We start from the raw sequence: 24,375 nt of genomic DNA, 5'->3' as shown, positions 1-24,375 counted from the left end.
CACAGAGGTAGAACTATAGTGCCTTGCAGAAGTATTTCTCCCCCCTGAGCTTTTCCACATTTTATAGTGTTACATCTGAAACTGAAATGGACCTAATTGGGATTTTTACCCTACATGTCCATCATTTAAAGGTGCAGATTTTTTTTTTATTGCAACACAAAGGTTAAATAAAACAAACAGACTTTTTCAGGTTTATATTCCAACAGGAGCCACACCTGATTCCACGTGTTTTCCTATTTTCTATAGTAAGAGATCTGCAGGCTTACTTACTTATTGTACCTTTAACTTAGAAGTGTCTTGTGGATTTGTGTTTGTTTATGTCTCTGTATCATCACAGTTTTTTTTTTGTTGTTGTTGTTAAGACACATGGGTTTGGGGTTTCTCTCTGTGTACCAAATCACTTTTCAGATATTTTTATGCCTTATGTGCACAGGAAGAAAATGTGAAAAAGAAAAGCTTTATTTGGCGAAGATGCAGAAAGCAACAATGTACAATGTCATGGAGAAGGCGTATTTAACTCTAATGTGGGAGTGAGCAGATAGGAGAGAGATAACACATTTACAGTAACTTCCAGTCTGACTCTTAGAAGTAGTAAGCATTAATGTCAAGTACTTTCCCAAGCCCATTTTACAACAGAAGCGACACGTCTTAATTGCTATACTTTATTTTACACTGGCTGCTACTCTCACGTAAAGCACTCATTCCTGTGTTTTCATCGGTTTAGCGAATATATCAGATTATTATAAACATGTTTTGCCACTGAAGGTTTGTTAATCAAATTAGATTTTCATATCTAAACTCTGTGGCACTTACAACTTTCACAAAGTTTGAATTTTAAATGACGTCAGAGTAGATGTGCTCTTATAATAGGAGTATACACTAAAATATTGAGCTAAGATACATCCATTCACTATCTCTTACAGGTATTTGAATATTAAAATTAGACAGAAGGCAAACCCCTACTATAAGTAAAGTGTAATTTCTTAAACTTCCACATACAGAATTTTATCTCTTTCCTTTCGTCATCGTCATAACCTCATCAAACGTGGTCTAAAGATGAAGTGACAGATTCTGGTAACTCTCTGTTTAAAGTTACCTACACTGGGACTTTATAACACATTTGTCATGTTTAGCACTGCATAAATATTTATTAAATAAGAGTCAACATGCCTTGATTATTATGATACACTGAGCAAAACTGTATGTCACATTTTTTAATCTTTATTTTTGCACATTGTTCTTGTGACTATCAGTACATGCTTCAAGCATTGAGACATCTATGAAGTATTGTTTTTGGGAAGTGTATTCACTGAATCTGCTTCATAGCAGCATAGAATAGAAGCTCTAAAGCTGTGGTAGTGGTGGTCAATTTGTATTAAAAATTAGTGTAGCACACCACTGCAGTGTAATGTAGAGCTCCTACAACTTCACTTATTTAAAAATTTTAGCTGAATGATTGTCATGTCCTCAAACTTCAGTGGTAATCCATTCTGCATATAAACACTGTTATGAAGCATTAATATATATCTTCTAAAGCTTCACTTTTTTTTAAAATAAGTCCATATGACAGTTACGAGTAGGAATGAATTGAAAACTTCATTAAAGTTGTCTCAAAGTTCATGAATGTGCTGTTAGTGAAAACAAATAATTAATAACTAGTAAGATAATGATTTAAAAAAAGAAAAGAACAATTGCTTTGCTTTATAAAAGATTTATGCAGTGCTTATTAAAATAGGTACTCTTTGTGCACCATGGTTCGCAGTTTCATTCATGTTCTAGATCTAATTTTTAAATGCTACTGCCATCTAGTGTTCAGATCTAAGCACTGCACTACTTGATCAGAAACTCACTGTGGTTTCTGTCTCCTGAAATGTTTTCTGCTCTCGAACACAGCCGCACAAATGTCCTCATCCATCCATATGCTCTGTTCCTTATCACAATTCTGCATTATTTGTTCACCAGATCCAGCCTCAGGAGATTAGTCCACCACCCACAGCCAACCTCGACCGCTCCAACGATAAGGTGTATGAGAATGTGACTGGACTGGTGAAGGCAGTGATTGAGATGTCCAGTAAAATCCAACCTGCGTCCCCTGAAGAATACGTGCCCATGGTGAAGGTAAGAGATACACACACACACACACACACACACACACACACACACACACACACACACACACACACACAGATGTTTTAGTGATTGGATGTGGTGCTAATCTGTGCTGGCTGTGCTTGTAGGAGGTGGGATTAGCTCTGAGAACGCTGCTCGCGACTGTGGACGAGACCATTCCTATTTTACCAGCTAGCACACACAGAGAGGTCAGTAACACTCATCCTGCTAAATCTGCATTGAACCTGTCCATCATGAGTTTTATTTAGTTCTGATTCATACAAGATGTCACCAAGCCTAAGCTATGTCTCAAACTGTATACTTATGCACTGTTTGTCTCCTTATTCAGCAAACACAAGTACTATAGCAAAAAGATGCAGATAGTGGTCTGTATTTGTACGAACCTGTCCAATCATGCATTACAGGACAGAAGAGGGAGGGACATTTAGCACATAATGGACAGAATTAACATGGAAAGCAGAAAGCAGTGACGGCAGTAAATAGTTCATCACTGGTGCTACTTCTATCTCTATCTCAGAACTGCACTAGTTCATAAGCCAAAATTATTTGTATTCCTGGCATTGGCTCTGGATCCACTGGGAACCTGACCAGGATAAAGTGCTTACTCAGGATGAATGAATGAACCTCTAATGTATGAAAGCATGTTCCATACATCCCTATAATGAAAACATTTTTAAGTATTGGCCATAATATGAGGTTTGAGACATAGCTCTTGGTTTCGGAAAGATTTATTGACTGTGAATGTGTGAGGTACCATGCTGTGATTGGTCATTTGTATTTAGTCCAGAAATGTTTAGTTTGGCACATTGCTAGCCTACAAACTTCCAGGTAATGCATAATAAAGTGTGTAATGTATAGTTTAATAATATAGTAATATATCAATTGAGATACAGCTGTTATTATATTCTCTCTACTAATTATTTTATGAGTGTTAGAGAAAATGTAAAAAAAAATGCAGGGAGAGGAAGGCTCAGTAAACGGGACTAAGCATTAGATTATACTGTGACAAAGTGTTTAATGTAAGCTCATATCTCTGTGTTTTGTCTGTGTGTTCAGATCGAGATGGCTCAGAAGCTGTTGAACTCAGACCTGGCTGAGTTGATCAATAAGATGAAGCTGGCGCAGCAGTACATGCTCACCAGCCTGCAGCAGGACTACAAGAAACAGATGCTCACAGCTGCACACGCCCTCGCCGTCGACGCCAAGAACCTGCTGGACGTAATTGACCAGGCCAGGCTGAAGATGATCGCTCAGTCACGGCCCCACTAGTCCTTTCCTTTGGAGTGGAGAGTTCAGGAGAGAGGGACACTGTAATAGCACAGGAGAGAGACGAGAGGACATGATGTCCACTGCTGGGACAATACGGTGATGTCATAGACTGAATCAGAGCACAGCGTCAGTGGTTCTTCACATGGAACACACCTCTACGCCTGACGTCTCACCACAAGAATATGAAATAAGCCTTTTCTATAGAGACTTCCACACACTATGTTCAGTGGACTTGGAGATACAGTGCTAATCAAGTTTTTATTGTCCTGTTTGTGCTGGCTGTTCTTTTTTTTTTTTTTTTTTTTTTTTAATTAAGTCCACAGATGATCTCCAGCAACGGACACTTTTATCTGAGAAAACACCGCAACTGGAATCCACATGGAAATCAGAGCTAATGCAGAGCCTGGAACAACCTGAGCTAACCCAAAGGTGTATTGCAGACACACACACACACTTCCTCTTCTGAACTGTTCTATGGCAGATCTTACCATTATTCTGATGTACACACACACACACACACACACACACACCCCGAGGGCTCACACTGTTCTTTTTATCCTCTGACTTCCACTCAGGGGGCACCTTGAGACACGACATAACACATCATGCTGTTTAATGTCATCATATTCCGCACAAGAATGCATATATTTTTTAAAGAATTGTCTATGGAATTAAGATTTAAAAAATAGTGTATCTCTGATACGGGGTATTAATGGGTAGAAAAATGTCATCAGGGACTGTTAGAAAGAAATTCAATTCAGTAAACGTCTCTTATTCATATCAGACAGTAAAGCACAGTTTTAGTAGCTCAAGGCCTTTTTCTTACTCATTGCTTCCTCAAAGTAAAGCTGGTAAATGTAGACCTAGTCCACATTTACCACAAATCTTTACGTCTTTCCCCAGGCTGATGAACTCAGTCAATGTCGCCCCTGTGTATAGTACAATCTATAAATGAATCCACTTTGTCACTCTGATAAATTATTCTCAGGAAAAAAACTGACTGTACAGAACCTTTAACTAATAAAATGTGTTACTCTTGTATTCAAGATCCTCCTTCTTCCTTTTTTTTTTTTAAACTGACCTTGGTTTGACCTTCACTCTGAAAACAAAGTGCAGGTTCCTAAAAGCATTAAAGAAGCTGATGCTAAAATAATGGTAATGTCACCTTTCAGTTTTAAGGGTCCTAAAACTTATTTTCAAGCATTTTTGGATTGTTTTGGATAAGCTGATTACAATCATGAGCTGACCACAAGTTATTCAAATATATATTATTAAAAAAATATATTGATAAAATCTGTTATTTTAAACACTGTTTTAAAAAAAAAAAGGTTTTGGATTTTTGTAGTTTTTGTCACTACCAAGCTGAAGAAACTAACTTTTTTAAAGCATTACTCAAAAAATCATATTTTCAAGGTTAAGTGCTTTAAAATGTCTTTTAGAGAAGACCTTTTTCAAATTCAATTCTGTTCAATTTTATTTCTATAGAGCTTTTAACATTGTCATAACGCAGCTTTACAGAAATCTGGATGTAGCTTTAGATCCTTAATGAACACGCCAGAGGTGACAGTGGCCAGGGAAAACTCCCCGAGACTACATGAGGAAGAAACCATGAAAATGGAGCCCATCCTATATGAGTGTAGAAGAGTAAGGACAAACAGTAGTGTTTACAGGATGTTAAGTATGAGCAGATCATGAATAAGAGTCCTGGGATGAGCACAGGACAGTCTTTCTGATTACAGCAGCAGCTCTTAGATATAAATCTACAGTATCCAGGTGAGTTCACTGACACACGAGTCAGACTTGAGCAGAAACTGTTTTGGGGACATTCAGATCTCCAGGGTATTTATTTGGGACCATCCACATCAGCAGGTGAGATCTACAATGGAATAAGCTGTATGCTTCATGAAGCCGGAAAAAACACAGGAATATTCTTGCCATTGATAAGCCTGTGTTTATTTTCAGTAAAAATGAACTAATGTGTCCTAAAAATGAAATAACCTGCAGTCTTGGTGCTAACAGGTGGACAGAACTTAATTCATTTCATCTTATTTTAAAAATTACATCTATTCATCTCAGAATGTCTGAGTCCAAATGCAGGCCTAACTGGAACTAAATAAGTTACTGTATGCTGTCAGTTTGAATACTGCTGAAGAGTTTTACTCATCACAAATGACTGAATTTTATCTCTTTATAAACATCTTGATTTTGGTTTTGTGAAGGATGCAATGCTCCTGAAAGTAGAAAAGTTACATCTTTGTCCTATGGGTATGATTAAACTCACTGCTTAGAGTACGTGTGTAAATTTGAGCTTCATATGTTACCCTGAGATGTTTGATTTGCAGTTAAATAATCAAACGTAATTATAGTATAGCGGATTCATTTTCACTCAAATCACTGCTCGTTTGTTGTCCTATGCCTGCTTCAGACTTCTCCAGTCTGTGCACTCAAACATGCAGTAAACATTGATGAATAAGGGCCAATGTAACTAAAATATGTAGCATATTTAAGTACATCATTGTCCACCAGTTTCCCTATGTCCAGGATACAGTTATGACACCTTTTTTAATCTAATTTTCCATAATTTCTCTCAAAATATTAAAACAAGTAAACCTCAACACCAAAAGCATGAACAGAGATACCTCTGTTCAACCTTTAGCATTGACTTGCCAGTCTTATTTGGGCAGTTTTTTTTTTTTAATTAGTTTGCTTGGATCAGATACCAGATTTTTTTTTAAGTTTAGAATACTAAATGTATTCTACTAACCAAGATGAAGTGTCTATTAGTAAGATGTTTTTGTAGGTGAACCTTAAAAGAACAGTTTATATTGAGTTTAATCCCCACATCCAAGATCTGTCTGCGTTTTTTTTTTTTAAACCTACATCAATTCTCACTGAGTAAAATAGATTGTGTAATGTAAAAGCTCTAACTGCACCAACATGATGGTACATATTCACCCTTTATGTCTTTTTGAATAGTTGATGTTAAAATGTACATCAGTATCTTGGAGATCATTTACAAAAACACACTCAGTTAGGTTTTCTCTTTTATTGTAAAAGCACTTTAGTCAAAGAGACCAAAGCCCATGTCGTCATCAGACTCCTCAGACTCCTCCTTCTTCTCTTCCTTCTTCTCCTCTTCCTTGGCTGAAAGTGAACACAAACATTGTGAACACAAAGCCCAAGTAAGCAGTGCTTATTATTAAATAAGTAATGTACAGTGATCATGTGTATGCTCATGTTAGTTCAAATCAGTAGTCATACTGAGGGGATACCAGAGGACAAATGCACATCACATTATGAGAATGAAACATATTGCAATCTGATGATGCACTTGAATATTAAAGAGCATTTACCTGGGGCGTCTCCACCAGCAGCAGGAGCAGCTCCACCAGCAGCAGGTGCAGGAGCAGCACCACCAGCTCCCACGTTGCAGATCAGGCTACCGATGTCCACGCTGGCCAGAGCCTGAAACATACAAACACTATTTAGCTAAAGATCATCAGTACCAGTTTGAACAGTAAGTGCTGAACCCATCAGTCCGTCTACTCTACGTATACGTCTAGATCCATTCATTTGCATGCTCGCGAGTATCATGAGCAGTCAGTCAGTTACATATGCTAATTTCTCAGGTCACATCTGCATTAATACTTGCACTTCAACATGTCCAGTAGGGAGTAGGTAATGAAAAATTAAATCAAAGTCTCACTACACAGCAGTGATTTCGGGATGCTTTATTAATGCTGCATCGGAGTGATTTTGGGTTCGCAGTCAGATTAAAGAATTAGCATTATTACCCAGAAACCCTTGATGCCACTCACAGAGGGTCAACATTACAGGTACACAGCTGGACACACCTCCCTACCTCAAGTGTTCAGAGTTTACCTGAAGACTAACTGTAAATACACACAACTCTGCTAGGATTTTAAAAGACCACACACAAGTTCATCAGTGGGACATGTAAACCCCTCTGCGTTACGACAGACACGTAAACATGCTTCAACGCAGCACTAGGCAGGATGACACCGGTAGCTGTCACCAGTTAGACTACTGGCTTACAACTGTAACCTTACTGCATTACGTAAACTTTTACAACGTGTAAAGTGTTCGGAACATATCACAATAATCAGACTAGTTAACTAGCTAACACTTATAATAACAGTAAATACGACTTTGCTGGTGGGAAACAGGTCCATTTGTGGCACATGTGAAGGCAGACAATCCCGGAATCAGTAATGAGGCTGGAAACACTAGATTCTCTACACTTTCGGGCATGGCTACAAACTCCCAGTGGACTCACAGTTAACACAGGCAATATGATTAGTAAAGAAAAGCCATTTTCTGCTTATGATTAGTGACTTCCAGAAGTTATTGATTCATAATATCAGAGAAGTCTGATGTCTAATTGACATGTGAAGTTACAGTAACTAAAGTAACCACCATGAGAGTTTGATCATTAGCATTAATAAGAGAAGGATATAGTGGTCAGAAGAGGTCCTAAGTTCCTCTAAAAAATACTTCTATAAAAAGAATACATCATACCTTGGCGAACAGACCGGGCCAGAAAGGCTCGATGGTCACTCCAGCAGCCTTGATCAGGGCGTTCAGCTTGTCCTCCTGAGAAACACCACCACCAGCTCATTAGCATTAGCATCATTAACTAACTACTAGTGTCAATTAGCTTTCAATTAATCACCCAGTTTAGATATTAAGTTAAACGTTATAAATAACATCATACAGGATCCTCCTCTGCAGCTGATTAGCTTTTAACTTTGTTTACAAGCGTCGTAAAAGTTAAAACTAGTGATAACTTACATACACCTGACATGCTAATGCTAACTGACTAGCAATCCAGCTACTGAATTCATTTTAGTACATGATGCACAAATTACTGAACTTTTAGTTCGTCACTTGGTGACTGGCTGTAGAGATAAATATCAGCTTTAACAGTAGCTGGTATCTGGAACATAATAGCACATTTTCCCGCTACACCATGTGACAGTGATGTAGCCGCTAAGATGGCGGCGCGCTGAGAGGACCTGAGACTGAACACATACCGTGACTGTGACTTCATCATCGTGGAGGATGAGAGCGGCGTAAATACAGGCGAGCTCGGAGACAGAGGCCATTATTCTTTCACTTTATCAGAGTTTAGGACCTGGATGCCTAATTATGACGGTGCTAGTCGCCGGATTCAAGGGCCTTAGCTTCGCTAGAAGAACCGAGCACCTTTAGGCACGTTCTCGTCTTCTGTACAGAGCGGAAAGGGACTGAACAGAGGCGGGCCATCGCCTTATATACTCCTGTACGTCACTTCGTGGGCGGAGACAACATGGAGGGCGTGGTCTTTAGACATCAATCTAGAATGGGTACTTTTACATCTGTGCCTTTAATGCCAGGTATAAAATTAAAGAACTTATTAATAAATAACTAACAGCAAATTGTTTGGTGTTATATTTAAAATTGCAAAATGTAACATATCAGCAGATTTAAATCCGGATTCCACACTCTGAAAGGTTTATTATATTTACATTTACATTTATGGCATTATTATATGTACTTCCATCTTTTAAAAATTGCTCATCCTCTTGTTTCTTATAAAAATTCATCTTAAAATTAGAATTAAAATTGACTACTCAAAATTTACTCAAATTAAATAACTTATTAACAAATAATTCAGAGGTAGTCGTTGGTATTATATTTAAAACAGTGAAATTTAACTTAAACCAGATTCCACACTCTAAACAGCTCACTTACGCATATTAAAATTAAACATAAGCTGTTTAACAGTACACATAAACGATTTTTGTATGATCGGTAATGTATTAAAATGGAATTAGATGTGCAAATATGTCACTTGACATTGAAATATGCTAATTTTAAAAATGTTATTTTTCAACAAAATATTTTATTTTTTTTTAATAACACAACAATGCTCAGACTTTTACATAACAATTTATTATTATTGTATTCTTTACATGTATAATAAGCACATATTATGCATAGTTTAAGAGGTAAAATCAAATCTACTCAAGATTTTTTTTCATTATATGAAGGTCTGACTAATAAATGATGCTAATGTAACTCATTTGATTAAAAAATGGCTAGGTGCATGAAAACAAGTCATTATATTAAATCTGCAGATAAACATAACATCAGTAACAAAGAACCTTTACTTTGTCTAAAATAATGTCTAAAAGGAACAGGATAACATTTTAAGAAATAAGCTACATTTATGCTAGGCCTACTCAACAGAATTGGAATAAAAATATAAAAATAAAGTCTTTATAGCAATATAAATTTATAATAATGAATTAATTATTTATTGTAATCGATATCACTGTTTTTGTTTGTGATGCCTGACCTATACCTAAGATGAGGAAATTAGATATGATTAATAAACTAAGGTTTTAATTTAGAAACAAACTTTATTTTATTATGGACTTTTTAGTTACGATTTTATTCACAAATCACACAGATGCCAGAATTTGCTGGAGGATTTGATTTATTTTGCTGAAGAAGCATAAGAACATTAGAAAATTAATATTAAAAACATACATTGCATATGCGTGTTTTCTCATGCGTCACCGTTATTGTGATAACCATAACATCAGGAATGTAATTATTAGAGTTGATGGTGATTAGGGGAGAAAATCCCATCGATTTACTACCATTCATTTCAGTTGTGATGTTTCAATCAGCTTTCAGATTTAAAAAAATAAATGCCAAAAAGTGCTAATTGTTGCAATTCTAAGCAAGTAGAAATATCCTCCTCATAAGCCAATGCATGGACTTCATGAATAAATGACAAATCAAGGCCCTTTAAACACTTCAGTGGAATATAGTACACAAACTCGCACACAGATCATTCTCACCCAATACACAGAAACATCACAATCTCTCATCAGGACTTTCAACTAACTATCAAACCTTCTGTTCATTTGGCACAAACATGACTTTTTTTTTTAAACACTATTTAATGAAAGATATCATACTTCTGCCTTCAGCTGAGCTTATTTTCCCTCATTATAATTAGAGAAACGGTCAAATTGAATTAGTGACACTTGAGTCACAGACAGGATAACAGGGAATAACAGGCAGATACAGTACGCATTAATAATAAGCTCTGATTTAATGAAATGTGTGTTAATGAGCTAACTCGGCTCTATCCTGAGCAAATCAAGGATATTTTAAGCTAAACAGCTTAAGCTGACCCAGTTAGCTCAATAACATCAATTCTGCTCATTTAGTAATCACTCCCCCAGCTGAATATTCATGTTCACGTGAGGATTACGACATGTAGCATGAGGAGAACAGGACACAAACACCAAGCACAGGTAAGAGACAGAAGTCCAACTCGAAAGGGGACAGCAGATCCAATCAGCCATTGTGTTAACTGAACCGTGTGCCCACGTCCTCGTCACTGTCTCAGTGTCCGTGTGGATGTCTCCTGCAGGATGATTAGATGCCGTGGTCACTTTACTCTTTGTGTGATTTTCGTTTTGGTTCTTCATCATAAGACACGCCGTACTCGTTCACCCTGGTCTTGTCCACGGGATACAGCCTGTGAGCGACAAAAGCAGTTTTTCCATGTGAATCCAAACTTCATTTACACTTTAATACGCACATTTGAAGCATAAACATGGCTCACCATCTCTGATACAGGTAAATGATAAACACAGCGTCGTCCCGGAAGCAGGCCAGCCGATGAGATGTTGGCATGGTGATTATGAAGGCGAAGACATCGTCAATAAACGTGTTGAACGCCTGAGGAGCAAAAACATTTATATAAATCAGTAAACAGTCTACAGGCATTTAATTAGTGGGAGATATTTTTTGGTGACCATTCTCTCTTAGAGCAGCTCAGACAATAATGCCAGCTAGAATTCAAATCACAGATTTATATTAATGCTCTTGCTCTAAAATGTTATGTTTTCCAGGCGCTCCACAAAATATAAGGCTAATAAATGAATTTTTTAAAAAAATGTCCTGTTATTTAACAAAGTAAAATGTCACCAGCTTTCTTGGTAACATGACAAGCTGCCTTTTTTGTCTTATTACCTTTAAGAGAGATAAAAAAAAAGAGAGGCTGGTGAGGGACCCATTTGGAGCTGTTATAATGTAAGTGATACCACGAACTAACTTGTTTCACAGACATTCTGCAACATTAAATGTAACTAAAAAAGGATAAAAAGTATGACCTGCTGTTCTTTAATAAATAAAATTTGTGTTGATAAGTTGCTGTGGTATAAGAGGAATAAAACACTGTTACTGGAAAACTTGAGGGTGATAATGGTACATTTTCCTTGTATCAGGCCACATCACACCCTCTAGATAATTGTTTTCCTATAACAGCATGCCCCCCATGTGTTTTATTCCTTACTTCATCATGTCAACACCACTGGTGTCAAGCTCTACTTATACATTCTCTCTAACAATACTCATCTTTCAGCCAGTCCTCATATTCACATATGTTTAGTGCAAAAGTTTGCATCCCACATGATTTCTTGGTTAAAAGAACATGTACCTCCATTTTACAATTCATCAACAATAATAGTTTGCAAAGAACAAAAAGCAACAAGTTTTTCCGTGACCTGTTGTAAAAAAGGTATTGTGTGACATTTGAAACCCAGCACAATAAATGTCTTTTTAGTTCAAATGTATTTCTTTGTCTTTTTCAGTTTGGCTTACGGGGATGCAAACTTTTGCACTCAGGTATAGGCGATATGTTTAGATACAAAGAACCAAGTGGTCCATTGTTATGGTAACAAACACATTTTTTTCACAAAAACATGCCATGTGGAGAGAATTTTTACTCAAAATTTGGCATGTTTAGTTTATGTGATTATGTACTAAAGGCTGGAGGTGTCGTTGCTCAATAGGAATTTTTTTCCTCCTTCATGCCAGACAGCATGTGAGTTTTAATGGTTGAGAAGCCATGATGAATATTCCTTCATATAGTCACACTGTGTCTACCCATTCAGTACTTCTTAAAACATGTCACTTACCTTGTACATAAAGGCCTTCCAGGGCAGATGAGCCACCGATTTTAACTGTTAAAATGAAGAAAAAACATGAGACGAGTGACGCAGGTGTAAACAGAGGTGTTAGTGAAAATAAAACACTGACACTGTAAACAGCTTCTTGTATCAAAAACTGAAAAACTTATCACTCCAACTCAAAAGAGAATGTACTGTTTCAGTCAATGCTAACCTTGTAGTTCACAAAGAGCTGAGGTAGCATGAAGAGGAATCCAAAAGCATATACTCCTGTTAGGAAAAAGAGAAATGCGTTCGTCAAAACAGGGTTTCTCAAAAAAATAATAATAATAATAATAATAATTCACAGACCTCCGCAATACAGATTTATTTTATGGACATAATCTAACTATTCAAATATTCAGCACATTATTTAAATATGTAACAATAATAATTTGGCTATTTTTGAAAGCCATTAAGCTTATTCCTGAACTTTCAACTCACAGAAGAATTTTTATTAATTTTGTCATTAGATTCAACTCTATATTACTTATAGACCTACTTGTATTTTGGAATTTATTCCAAAAAATAACTACAAGTTATTTTTGGAATTAAACCCAGTCAATTCAAGTGATCAGTCAAACAGGCTAATAACAATAAGTCAGTAATAAATAATAACTTTGATAAAGGTGGGTTGTGATTTCCACTGCTGTAACAAAATTATGTTTTGCTTCACGGATCCCACTTCCAGAGCCATTCTATTAAACCATGCAGTATGCCTTCAGAATCATTGTTGAAGGCAAGTTACGATTTACACATGAAATTATAATTTCCATAAGCATGTAATGAGATGCAGGATAATCTCAGTGTATCATAAAAACGTACCATTGACTAAACTGTTGATCAGCCAGGAGTACCAACTGTAACAGGAGAAAACATTCAGAGTTAAACTCTTAAACATGTTCAGCATACAGAGGTGCCAATATTACTAACAAAAAAATCCTAGCAGGCAGAGAGGAAAAAAAAAAAACAGACTTTTACTACAAAAAAAAAAAAAACCCTAGTGCATTTCAGTTGTGTGAACCCAGCAAAAGAAAGAGAACAGCGAGGCAAAAATCTGGTGTTTCCAGCAAAAATCAGGGATCAAAATCCATAAAGGTTGCGTAAATGTTGGCACCTCTGAGCATATCAGCAGCAATGCTAAAGAAAGCACTGTACCTTTTATACTTCACAAATACAAGTGCATAAATGGCTCCACCCACACACAGTGGATACAGCAGGTAGGACAGATATTTCATCGCCTGTGAAGAACAACCAGCATACACAGCAACACCATGAGCTCTAAAATACATTTAACATATTACATACGGCACACCTACAACTCCGAGTAAACCACTTCTTACCAAACTGTCATATTCCTCCGTTCTTCTCTCGGATTCATCAGATTTGCCAAACTGAAAGACAAGTTTTGATATCAATTATAAAAGGCAGATATTTAAATCTGAAGCGAAGCTTTGTGGACAAATATCATGCACTTGTATCCCAGAAACAAATCTACACTCTCACCATGAAAGTTGGAGTAAGCCCCTTCCAGAAAATGAAGATTTTGAAAGCTTTCTTCACTTTCCACACCTATAACAGAAAACCAAATTAATAAAGATGAAAATGTTTACTGTATTAGAATCATTTGCTCGATCATGCACATTTTTAGTGTATTTAATGCACATTACTAGTCTTTCTTCAGGAATAAAACATGAAAATGCAATTCCATTACATCAGCAAGGTTCAGATATAGGATTTAGGGGAAATATGTGTGTGTGTGTGTGTGTGTGTGTGTGTGTGTGTGTGTGTGTATATATATATATATATATATATATATATATATATATATATATATATATTCATTCATTCATTTACCAAACTGATTTTTATTAGTGTTGCTGTGTTGTTTGGATGTACCTCGATCAGAGATCCTATTCCAGCAGGGATGAGCACCAGCAGGCTCGTCTGTTCATCGAGCAGGTAGAGGAAAATCACTAGAGTGCTGAAACACCTCCACAGCACTGCGAAAGCACACGGTCATATTAACATCAGTGCTAATAAAGCCGCTAACACATACTCTACACTATAGGAAAATATCACTTAAAAAAAGTAAGTAGCTGTGTCACCTGCTTTGCTGGACATTCCCACCATGCTCTTCTTCTGCTTCCAAAAGCTGATATCATTTTTAAACGCCAGGAAGTCAAATAAGAGCTGAGAAGTACATCAATGTTTAAATACGCCGCACTAAATCAACTACTTTCTTTCCAATGATTTAAAAGACAGCTTCAAATGTAAGACATGTTAGAAATCTACTTACATGAAAGGCAGCGACAAAGAAGGTCAGGGCGAGGAAGTAGAGATTGGTGTCCACAAATATGCCCTTGATTTCATCTGCATCCTTTTCAGTAAAGCCTACAACAGCAAAATATTTAAATAATTGCAGTCTGTAGCCAATCCGTCATGTTATCACTTTTGGGCGGAGACCAGAGAACCCAGAGGAAACCCATGTGAACATGAGGACAACATGCACAGAAACTCCACACAGACAGTAACCTGAGCTCAGGCTCCAACCGGGACCCTGGAGCTGAGAGTCATATTTAATATTTCTGAATCTAATTGACTGGTCACTTGAAAGAGTTTTCACCCTTTCTTTGGGAGAGCAATGCTCCCCTTTTTATCACACTGACACTAGACAACTGTGTGTGTGTGTGAGCTCGTGTATGCAGAAGAGGGTGGACAGCGCTTTCCTTCACTATGCAGCATGAACACATGTGGTTGGTTGGCTTCATGTGTCTCAGAGGAAGCACGTGGTAGCCTTCACCCTTCCCGGGCTGGTAGATGTTGTATGATAGGGGAGAGTTGGCTAGGGGTTGGGAATTGGATGGCGATCAACTGGGGAAAAATATTTTTACTATTTGAATTTATTTTCTGTATTTATGTCCAGGTGGTAAGCTAAGCAGTATTCCTCATTACATGCATTCATTACAATCAGACCGGAAATGCATAAACACATGTTCTCTAATTTTCATATAGACATTACCGCTTTGCAGACTACTGCTCATACAGCATCAACAAAACAGGTCCATGTGCATGTAGGAGAATTTAAAGATATCTTTGATATTTTCTTTCTTTCCTTCCTTTTCCACACCAGTTACTATGACACTGTATCCAACCTACTAAAAGCTATCATCTGCTTTAAATCACACAAATCCAAGCATTAAAACCAAAGCCGTGCTTGCAAGCATAAACCAAAACCAAACTGGGTCCAAACGAAAAATAACATTCAGCACACCTAAGATCTGTAGCTGAAATTATGTAAACATGATCATATCTCATAACCCACAGGTAAGAACCTGTTTTGTTGCTCACCAAACTGCTGCAGCGAGTACACGGCATCCTGCATGTGGATCCAGAAGCGCAGCTTTCCCAGCGTGATGGTGTCGTATGAAATAGTGAGAGGCAGCTCAGTGGTGCTGCTGTTGATCTCCTGAAAGACACATTGATGTGACATACTGTATGTCTACAAACACACAATGAATCTCACACTGCAATCAGTGAATCACATACCACTAAATCTTTCACTCGGTTACTCAGCTCATCTATAAACAGCAGAGGGAGGTACACAAACTTCTTTCCACTCTGATACCTAAAAAGCAGACAGGAAATAAGGAAATGTTCTGTAAAAATATCAGTACATCAGTGTGTGTGCTTCTGCTGACAATGGACCTCATTTACAATGTACCTGTTCTCTTATCTTTATTTGTTCTTATACAAAAAAACAAAACATCTTGTGGAACATAAATATTATATTTAATGTTTTACTGTATTTTGCATTGATGTGAAAAAAAAAAAAAAAAAAAAAGGGGGCCTTGTTTATCAAACTGCATATGAATGGATTTATGCATAAATTGTATGGATGAGCGTTTACACGGTTTTCGTGAAAATCCCGTAATTTCGGAAAAAGTTCCTATCCTATTCCTGCTCCTGAGTGTGTGTAAATAAGATGATTAACTAATGTAATAAGAGACGCATAAGATGACTAACTAACGTAAACCTAGATTGATCGGCTTCAAATCATATAATTTGCAAAGCAGTTACTGCATTTTAATACACTGATTATGCTGTCAAGTTTAAATTGCTTACTTATTTCAATTACACACAAATATAATATTTTTAAACCTGTTGTTTCATATTAATTAAAGAAATTTTAATTTAGAGGGTGGGAGCTGTAAGCTGTAAATGGCAGAATGGACCACAAGATCCTGTGCCATTCCTGTCCAAGTCTTGTCTGTGCTTGGATTTCCTGCTACTGGCACGTTTCAAACAGAGAAAAGTGACGGATCTGGAATGTCTCAACCTACAATGAGCCGTTTACTTCCTAGTGTGCTGCATGCCAACACCAGGCGTGTTCCCAAATACATCAGAGCGCATTACTCCCTAAATGAAAACGCAGTTACCGCACGTCAGCACCTCATCATGCTTCTATACAGCAAAGGTTTCTGGTATAGACTGGAGAAATTCAGCCATTAATTTAATGTACATAGCAAGCTTTATTTTCACCTTTTCACATTTTGCAGATAAGAAAATCAGCATCTCCAAAACTTTCAGAATTTTTTTGTTTGGCTTACACACAACTTTAGTAAAAGAGTGATAAATGAGGCCAAATGTACGAGTCTCATAATACAAGCATGACAAGAAAGCAGGAAAGAAAGATGGCAATAAAGCAAGAAAGAAAATAAGAGAGAAAGAAAGCAAGACAGCAAGACAGAAGCAAATAGAAAGCAAAACAGCAAGCAAGAAAGAAAGATAGCTATGCTTCAGTGTCCCTGGAGCACAGAGGGTTAAGTAGCTGGCTCAAAGGTCCAGCAGTTGTAGCTTGGCAGTGCTGGGGTTTGAATTCAGGACTTTCTGATCACTAACCCAGAGCCTTTAACCACTGAGCCACCGCTGCACTAACATAGTGCTGAACTATCAGAAATTAAGCAGTCGGGATTCCCACATTTAGAGAATTCACAACAGTCAGTATAGGCTTGCATCTCATCTTCTAAGTATCAACGTGTACTTGAGGAAACTCACACTCTCATATAGCGATGCACGTCACTCGGTATGGCCTCTCGGTCGAACAGGAAGTTCTCGGCCACGACGTTCAGTGTGAGACGGGAGCGCCAATGAGACACGGGCCGGTCCACCTCTCCATCACCCCCCGGGGTTCTCGGCTCCTGCTGCTGAGTGACAGGTTTCATAAACACTCACAATCTGTGTTACAAAATTGTTAAAGAGAATGTCTCTTCTAATATCTGATAAATACAAACATCGCCCTCATTAGTTAGGGAAAGAGCGTCTGACCCGGGGCAGCTCCTGGCCGGTGATCAGGCTGACCTCCGGGGGTTTGGGCAGCATGTACGTGGTGAGCTGCGTGACCAGATGCACTTGGCGTGGGTCCTGCCACGGAGACATTCCCGCTTGATGGACAAACACCATGCCGTATAGCGTTCCATTCTTCCGTGTCTTCTTCGGCAGGGACACATTTATTAACCTTCAGAGAGAGAAACAAATAACACCTCATCACTTGAGCATTGAGATATCTGTCCATTACAGGCTAACTGGGAGATGGTGGAGGTGTTACTGAAACAATTACAGTTATATTTATGCATGATTACTCCTGTTTTTAATCGTTTCACACAGATGTTATAAGTGTTATTTGTTATGTCCTGTGTCCGAATGTTGTTTATGGTAACTACTGTCTGCCTTCTTCCTCAGGGCTCGCTTGTAAAAGATTTTTGTCTCAGTGTGACCATCATGGTAAAATAAGTGTTAAGTAAAAACAAATATAACTACACTTATAAGACTTTACACTTTCTGAGTAACATGTCAAGCTGTGTTTTCTGTCTTACTCACTTCAGAAAAGAAGAAAAAAAGGGGGAGGATCATGATGGAGGGACTATTTATAGATTTTATAGCATTTTATAGCAGTTCAACAACATTAAATGTAACTGTAAAGGGATAAAAGTAAGATGTGTCATGATTAAACAAATAGAAAAACTGTAATCATTGACAAATCACTTTGGAACAAGAGAAATAAAACACTCATACTTTCATCTAAAATACAAGCAAGATTTTTGGGAATAGGTCACAACACATAGAATGAAGATGAAATATGTGACTATCCTGGAATACATGGCACACCCAGTCACACCACTTCTTCATATTTAGAATAAACTTTACACATGGTCAGTTGTATAGCATGAGCAGCGTGTTTCCTGCAGTGAAATGAAGCCTACAGCACTGACATTAATGCATGCTTGGTGAAACACTTTACCTCTCAAATCTGGTGTGCACATCAAAATCCTCCTCCCTGTGGATGAGTGTGTGTCCTCCTTCAGCGTTGGGGCGCAGAGCTGTGTAGATGCTCATCTGTGGAGATCAGCAGCATGAAGACACATGTGTAAGACTTGTTCCTGACAGCAAGGTGTCATTCCTCTCACCACACACACAACACACAAAATATACCAAAGGCATGTCTGAAAGCATGGACACGTTCAGTGGTGCATGATGCTCACCTGCAGGCGAGGTTTTCCTGCAAGATAAGGACTGATGCAGTTGTCACTTCTGGGCTTTTCACAGGGTTTTGTGTACACGATGCCGTACATCACCCAGCACGTGTGCAGCACGTAGACGATGAAGACCCCCACTATGATGGTGGTCAGAGAGGTCTTCTGAAACATGCTGCCTCTTTTACTCGGCTATGTCAATATCTGACTGGATTAACAATACTGATCTGTAGATCTACACACACATGATGTGAAACACCCGACCCGTGTTACCCGACATGCCAGTGTCGCTGCACGCGCAGCTTGTGACACGTAGGGTTTAAGTCCTGATCCTTCAAGCAGCTCTCCGACATCACCGGCTAAAAACCAAATATCATGCTAACAAATCCTCCTCACACTCCTCTGGAGTATCTTCCCCACCAAAATAACGCGCAGAAAGCAACGGGATGCAGAAGAAACACAAAGCTTCAGGAGAATTTTTAAGCGTTTCTTGGTCCGGGTTTACAAGCAGAACCGTATTTTAACTTCCGTGTTGAAATATTTTTCCGTGTTGCCAGATTGAACTTTACTACTCCTCAAACCTGAAATCCCGCCCTGCTGACTTGCTTTTTTCTATTCTTTCTTTTTTTTTTTTTTACTATTAGCTGTAGCCTCCAATATTCATAAACAAGGTTTCACCAACAGTTATTAAGATTCAAAATTCATCCATTAAACCATCCAACACACACAGGACTTTCTTCTAACGTTAGCATTTGGTTCCCCTTTTTGTTTTGTTTTATTTTGGGTTTTATTTTGGTTTTTATTTGGGAATCATTTCACAACGGTCTGATGGTGTTTAATTTTGGTAAACTGTTGTGTTTATGTGTATAAATGGTAAATTAAAACACAACACTGTCTTATGGTTATATGGTTGTTGTTGTTGTTGTAACTAAACTCTAATCCTCCAGGATCATTTTGTTAAAGTTCCTTTCTGAGATATTCTCATGTTTGCCAAATGTTGCTTTTAGGTTTTATTTTTTGTAACTACAAACTAACCTTTCAGGACTGTTTCCATAAAGTTTACTTTCAGGATGTTCACAATGTTTGCGTATAAACGTATAAACGTTTATTTATTTATTTATTTATTTTTGCAATTACACTCTAACCTTTTAGGAACATTTCTGTAACATTCATTTTCAGGAAGTTCTCAAAGTTCGCTTTTTTTTTTTTTTTTTGGAACTACAGATGAACCTTTCAGGCTCAACACCGTAAAATCCCCTTTCAGTTCTCAAAGTTCTCAAAGGTTGATTTTAGAAAACATTTTTTTGATAACTACAAACTCCTTGATAATCTTACAGGACTGTTTTTGTAACATTCTCTGTGGGAATTTCACAAAGTTTACCAAAGGTTGTTCTTCTTGTTAGTACACAGACTAACAGTGAAGGTACTGTCGACCCATTTACATAAATATTTACATAGAAATGATCAAAGACAGGTCACTGTTTAAAAACATTTCTCTAGTAAAAAGGTGGATAAGTAAATATACTGGATTGTAGATATGATTGTGTGTTCTGCAAATACAACAATTCATAATCAGGCTACAGAAAAAAATAATCAATTATTTTATTTCTGTAAAGAAACCCAAATGAGAAATAAAAGTTCTTAACATTATTGCTGTTTTTAAACTGACTGACAGTTTAAAAGAGAATGAATCCCAATGTTTTACTCAGAAATATAGTTTATTTGTTTGTTTTTTGTTTTATTTTGTTTTTAATTAAATGTTAAGGGTTTAATAGCTGAGTAGTTAAAACGTTTAAATGAAGTGGCGCACATAATTCTGATTAAAAATAAAATCCACCCAGAATTAATTACATTTATAATCAACACCTCCATGCAAACAGAAAATAATATTTAAAAAATGTTTTTTTTTTTATTCAATTTTCATTTTAAATTACAAATATGTTGATGACCGCAAGCTGGCAACAAACCAATGACGTAAACGTGAAGGGAGTCCTTCCGTTTAACACCGGAAGCAGTTCTCTGTGTTTCCGTAGCGATTAACGAACTTCTGTCGTTGTGCTACAATTTTTTGTTCACTTTGGTAGAGGGTTTTGTTTCGAAATCCACTGCCATCATGAAACTCGTTCGGTAAGTTGATTTTCGGCTTTTATTTTAATAACATGCAGAGACTAAATGCATGAAAATGTGAATTATTGTGACGGATGGCGTTAGATTGTAATTAGCGGCTAAGAGGCTAAGGAGGTAGCTGAGTTGTATTGAAGGCGGGAAGCTGCGGGGGAATGAATGAAAACCACGCAAATATTTTATACACGTATATATACAAACACCATACTTAACGATTAAAGATAAAAAAGAAATTGAAATACATTTAGGTGTCTTTCAAACCAAAAAAATAGACACTATGGCTGAAATCCAGCTAACTGTTCAGCTAACTATGGCGACTTTGCTCTTCTGTAAGTCAGATAAACCTTTATTTTCCTCAGTGAGCCTTTTAATGCCTCAGAAGTCTCACTCTCCACACAATACTTCATTTCGTAGCAGAAAGTATTAGAAATTATAGGACTGCTACATTTAAAATTCACAGTGCATAACTGTAGGTGCACTATTCACTGAAAAAAGACTCTTATTTAAAAATTAAAATTGCTCCTAACAGATCAGTGTAACAAACACATCACATTTAACTGTTTAACTGCACGTGATGTTTATATTTCTACATTTAACAATGCTCTTATGAATGTGTGTGTGTGTGTGTGTGTGTGAGGTCACAGCTGCAGGCGTTCAGTATTCACCGTGTGTTACTGAGAGGACTGGGCTTGTGCGGCGCACTGCAGCATGTCAAAGTCTAGAAATATCGAAAGCAAACATTTCACCTCAGATGTTACATCCAGTGTAGATCCCTGCTTTGATTTGATGCACACAAAGACACTGAACCCTGAAATTATACCACAGTGTTAATTCACTTTCAGTGTTCAAGGCTGTGGTGGATTCAGGGCCTGTCCAGTCTGACAGGTTTAATTATTATTAATTATTTAATTATACGTGTAGACCTGCCTTAAACAATTTAGTAACAGTTGGTAAAACTGTTTCCTGCCGTCTGCATCTCAGACGCTCTCACTGTTGAGAAACTCTGGTTTAAGGATCCAGGATAGTTTAACTGTCGCAGCTGCAGTTTGTTCCAGAGCCTTTAGTGCAGCGATCTGACCATCTTCTCCATCACAGGTTCTCAACCCTGGTCCTGGAGAACCCCATGTCCTGCACATTTTAGTGTTTTCCTGCTTTAACCTCACTCAGGAAGGGCTGTTACTGAGCTGATTAGTTGAATCAGGAGTGTTGGAGCACTCTAACACTCAATAAAATGTGTAGGACAGGCAGTGCTCCAGGACCAGGGTTAGGAACCTGGGGAGTGTGTGTGTGTGTGTGTGTGTGTGTGTGTGAGAGAGAGAGAGAGAGAGAGAGAGAGAGAGAGAGAGAGAGAGAGAAAATGACTCAGGTTCTGTTTATTGTGTTTCCATGCTGCAGGTTTTTGATGAAATTGAGCCATGAAACAGTTACCATTGAGCTGAAGAATGGCACCCAGGTCCACGGCACTATCACAGGTATCACACACATGAACTTGTCAGTGCTTTAATGCTGTTTAAATCCCACTGAAAGAAATATTTATTATAAATGCTGTTTGTATTGTGAATAATATGGAAGATGTTCACAGGACAACCTAGAAAATTCATTAGTGCTGTTTTCTCTCTTTTTGTTCCTCCTGTAACTCAGGTGTGGATGTGAGCATGAACACTCACCTGAAAGCGGTGAAGATGACCCTGAAAAACAGAGAACCCACCCAGCTCGAGTCCCTGAGCATCCGCGGCAACAACATCCGCTACTTCATCCTGCCCGACAGCCTTCCCCTCGACACCCTGCTGGTGGACATCGAGCCCAAAATCAAGTCGAAGAAGAGGGAGGCGGGTAAGTGCAGAGACGGAGACGGATCCCTGCCGTTACGGCTCAGGGTTTGGAGCCAAACATAAAAATGATGCTGTAGAGCGAACTTTCTAGTTTCAGAGGACCCTTCTCTGAGTAAACTGCCAGCTGTTTATGGCAATTCTTTATATGAATTTAATATATACTCATTTTCTATTGAAATATTTGAAAAGGAATCTTTATGAAGAGTATGTATCCCAGAAGGGATATTAGATAGTAACCCATTTCCAACAGGCACTTTATGGAGTTTCATATTTTAGTGGTAGGGCTGGGCGAGACGACAGAAATATCACAAGGCTAGCAATACAGTGGTATTACACTGCAAAAAAAGAGGCTATTATAAATAATAACGTATAATTTTTTTTTTTATGATATAAGAAAATGTAACACGGAGAATTTTCTTTAAAATCTGTAAAATATTGCATGTAAATGACGGTATAAAGTTTTGACTTCGTATTAGCCACTTCCTCACATATATTAAAAAAAAAAAAAATCACAATGTCGCCAAAGCATATTGACAGTTTATCACGGTATTGATGATATATGATCATATCGACATTCTGTAAAGCTGCGTTGTGATAATGTCCATTGACTATCGCTCGGGACATGTGCAGTGGTGTCTGTTGCACTGTGTGGGTTCTGCATCACATGTCCTGCCCTGTGTGGCAATCACTGTTAGTGAATAAGAAGCCATTTATCATTGTCATGATAAATAATGTTACGATACACTTCTGAGAGATGTCGTGCGTATCACAATTTCTTTTGAGCACTTTTATAGAAGAAACTCCAGAAGTGAGAGAAATTTCAAATTTGGTCAAACCTTACAGTGGGTTTTTACTCGATTGTGCATTTTCCATCTTCCTATTCGTGCAGCTTTCTTCCATCTTTACACAGAATTTTTCACCTTAAAGACTTGAATATAATAATGTAACTGGATTGTTAAATGTTTAGTTTTATTTGTGTATCTGTGTTTATTTTTTTTTTATTAAATGTCTGAAGTGTTGTTGGTTTTAAATGTCCAGCTCGTGGCCTGTACTGACGCTGATTAAGTAAAACTCTTGTCCTTATCACAGTGGCTGGCCGTGGACGAGGAAGAGGAAGAGGACGTGGCAGAGGAAGAGGACGTGGAAGAGGCGGACCGAGGAGATGAATCGGTTAAACCTCTCTCTTTTTTTCCAGTGTGTACAGGACTTTTTTTTTTTTTTCTTTTTTTCCTCTCATTTGGAAATATTGATTCATTTTTCTTTTGTACATTAAACTCAACTTTTTTGAAAAGTGCTTTTTGTCCATCAGTGATTTGATTGATGTGATGGCTCATTAAGATGTGCTTGTGTCTGAAATATGTTGTGGGGGAAAATGGCATGCTTTAATGTTCTGTTTTTTGTTCTAGTGACATTCAAGGTAAAGGTTCTGGGAATTAAAGGATTATTGTTTGA

At 37.6% G+C, this 24,375-nt stretch overlaps 4 protein-coding genes across 20 annotated transcripts in view; 2 read left to right on the top strand and 2 right to left on the bottom strand.

Annotated features, from left to right (window-relative positions):
* Positions 1–4,445, top strand: part of ptk2aa (protein tyrosine kinase 2aa) — a 102,670-nt gene extending 98,225 nt beyond the window's left edge. For all 16 annotated transcript variants that reach the window (XM_053228595.1, XM_053228592.1, XM_053228594.1 and 13 more), the window contains 3 exons: positions 1,963–2,118; positions 2,238–2,318; positions 3,187–4,445. In XM_053228595.1, the coding sequence (XP_053084570.1) occupies positions 1,963–2,118; positions 2,238–2,318; positions 3,187–3,399 (450 nt within the window). In that variant the 3' untranslated portion in view covers positions 3,400–4,445. The remainder of the gene's footprint in view (positions 1–1,962; positions 2,119–2,237; positions 2,319–3,186) is intronic.
* Positions 4,446–6,430: 1,985 nt separating this feature from the next.
* rplp1 (ribosomal protein, large, P1) lies at positions 6,431–8,676 on the bottom strand. Its single transcript, XM_026929412.3, has 4 exons — positions 8,454–8,676; positions 7,939–8,013; positions 6,753–6,864; positions 6,431–6,543 (listed from the first exon to the last, which is right to left on the bottom strand). The coding sequence occupies exons 1-4, from the start codon at positions 8,523–8,525 to the stop codon at positions 6,461–6,463; spliced, it is 342 nt and encodes a 113-aa protein (XP_026785213.1). The 5' UTR covers positions 8,526–8,676; the 3' UTR covers positions 6,431–6,460.
* Positions 8,677–9,883: 1,207 nt separating this feature from the next.
* On the bottom strand, positions 9,884–19,543 carry clptm1l (CLPTM1 like). Of its 2 annotated transcripts, none has more exons than XM_026930045.3 (17): positions 18,977–19,543; positions 18,736–18,830; positions 17,763–17,952; positions 17,493–17,641; positions 15,984–16,062; positions 15,786–15,903; positions 14,734–14,828; positions 14,543–14,627; positions 14,334–14,437; positions 13,941–14,006; positions 13,778–13,828; positions 13,593–13,675; positions 13,260–13,294; positions 12,610–12,665; positions 12,405–12,449; positions 11,048–11,163; positions 9,884–10,960 (listed from the first exon to the last, which is right to left on the bottom strand). In XM_026930045.3, the coding sequence occupies exons 1-17, from the start codon at positions 19,139–19,141 to the stop codon at positions 10,876–10,878; spliced, it is 1,617 nt and encodes a 538-aa protein (XP_026785846.3). In that variant the 5' UTR covers positions 19,142–19,543; the 3' UTR covers positions 9,884–10,875. The 2 variants fall into 2 exon arrangements, with proteins under 2 accessions (XP_026785846.3, XP_026785847.1); XM_026930046.3 differs by having other exon boundaries at positions 17,493–17,638.
* Positions 19,544–20,937: 1,394 nt separating this feature from the next.
* On the top strand, positions 20,938–24,375 carry snrpd1 (small nuclear ribonucleoprotein D1 polypeptide). The gene is made up of 4 exons (XM_026929506.3): positions 20,938–21,094; positions 22,487–22,563; positions 22,733–22,924; positions 24,013–24,375. The coding sequence occupies exons 1-4, from the start codon at positions 21,081–21,083 to the stop codon at positions 24,087–24,089; spliced, it is 360 nt and encodes a 119-aa protein (XP_026785307.1). The 5' UTR covers positions 20,938–21,080; the 3' UTR covers positions 24,090–24,375.

Source organism: Pangasianodon hypophthalmus, chromosome 23, assembly GCF_027358585.1.
Source record: "Pangasianodon hypophthalmus isolate fPanHyp1 chromosome 23, fPanHyp1.pri, whole genome shotgun sequence".
In the NCBI taxonomy this organism is placed as follows: domain Eukaryota; kingdom Metazoa; phylum Chordata; class Actinopteri; order Siluriformes; family Pangasiidae; genus Pangasianodon; species Pangasianodon hypophthalmus.
Note: the sequence above shows the minus strand (reverse complement) of the source record. Positions and strands in the feature narration are given on the sequence as shown.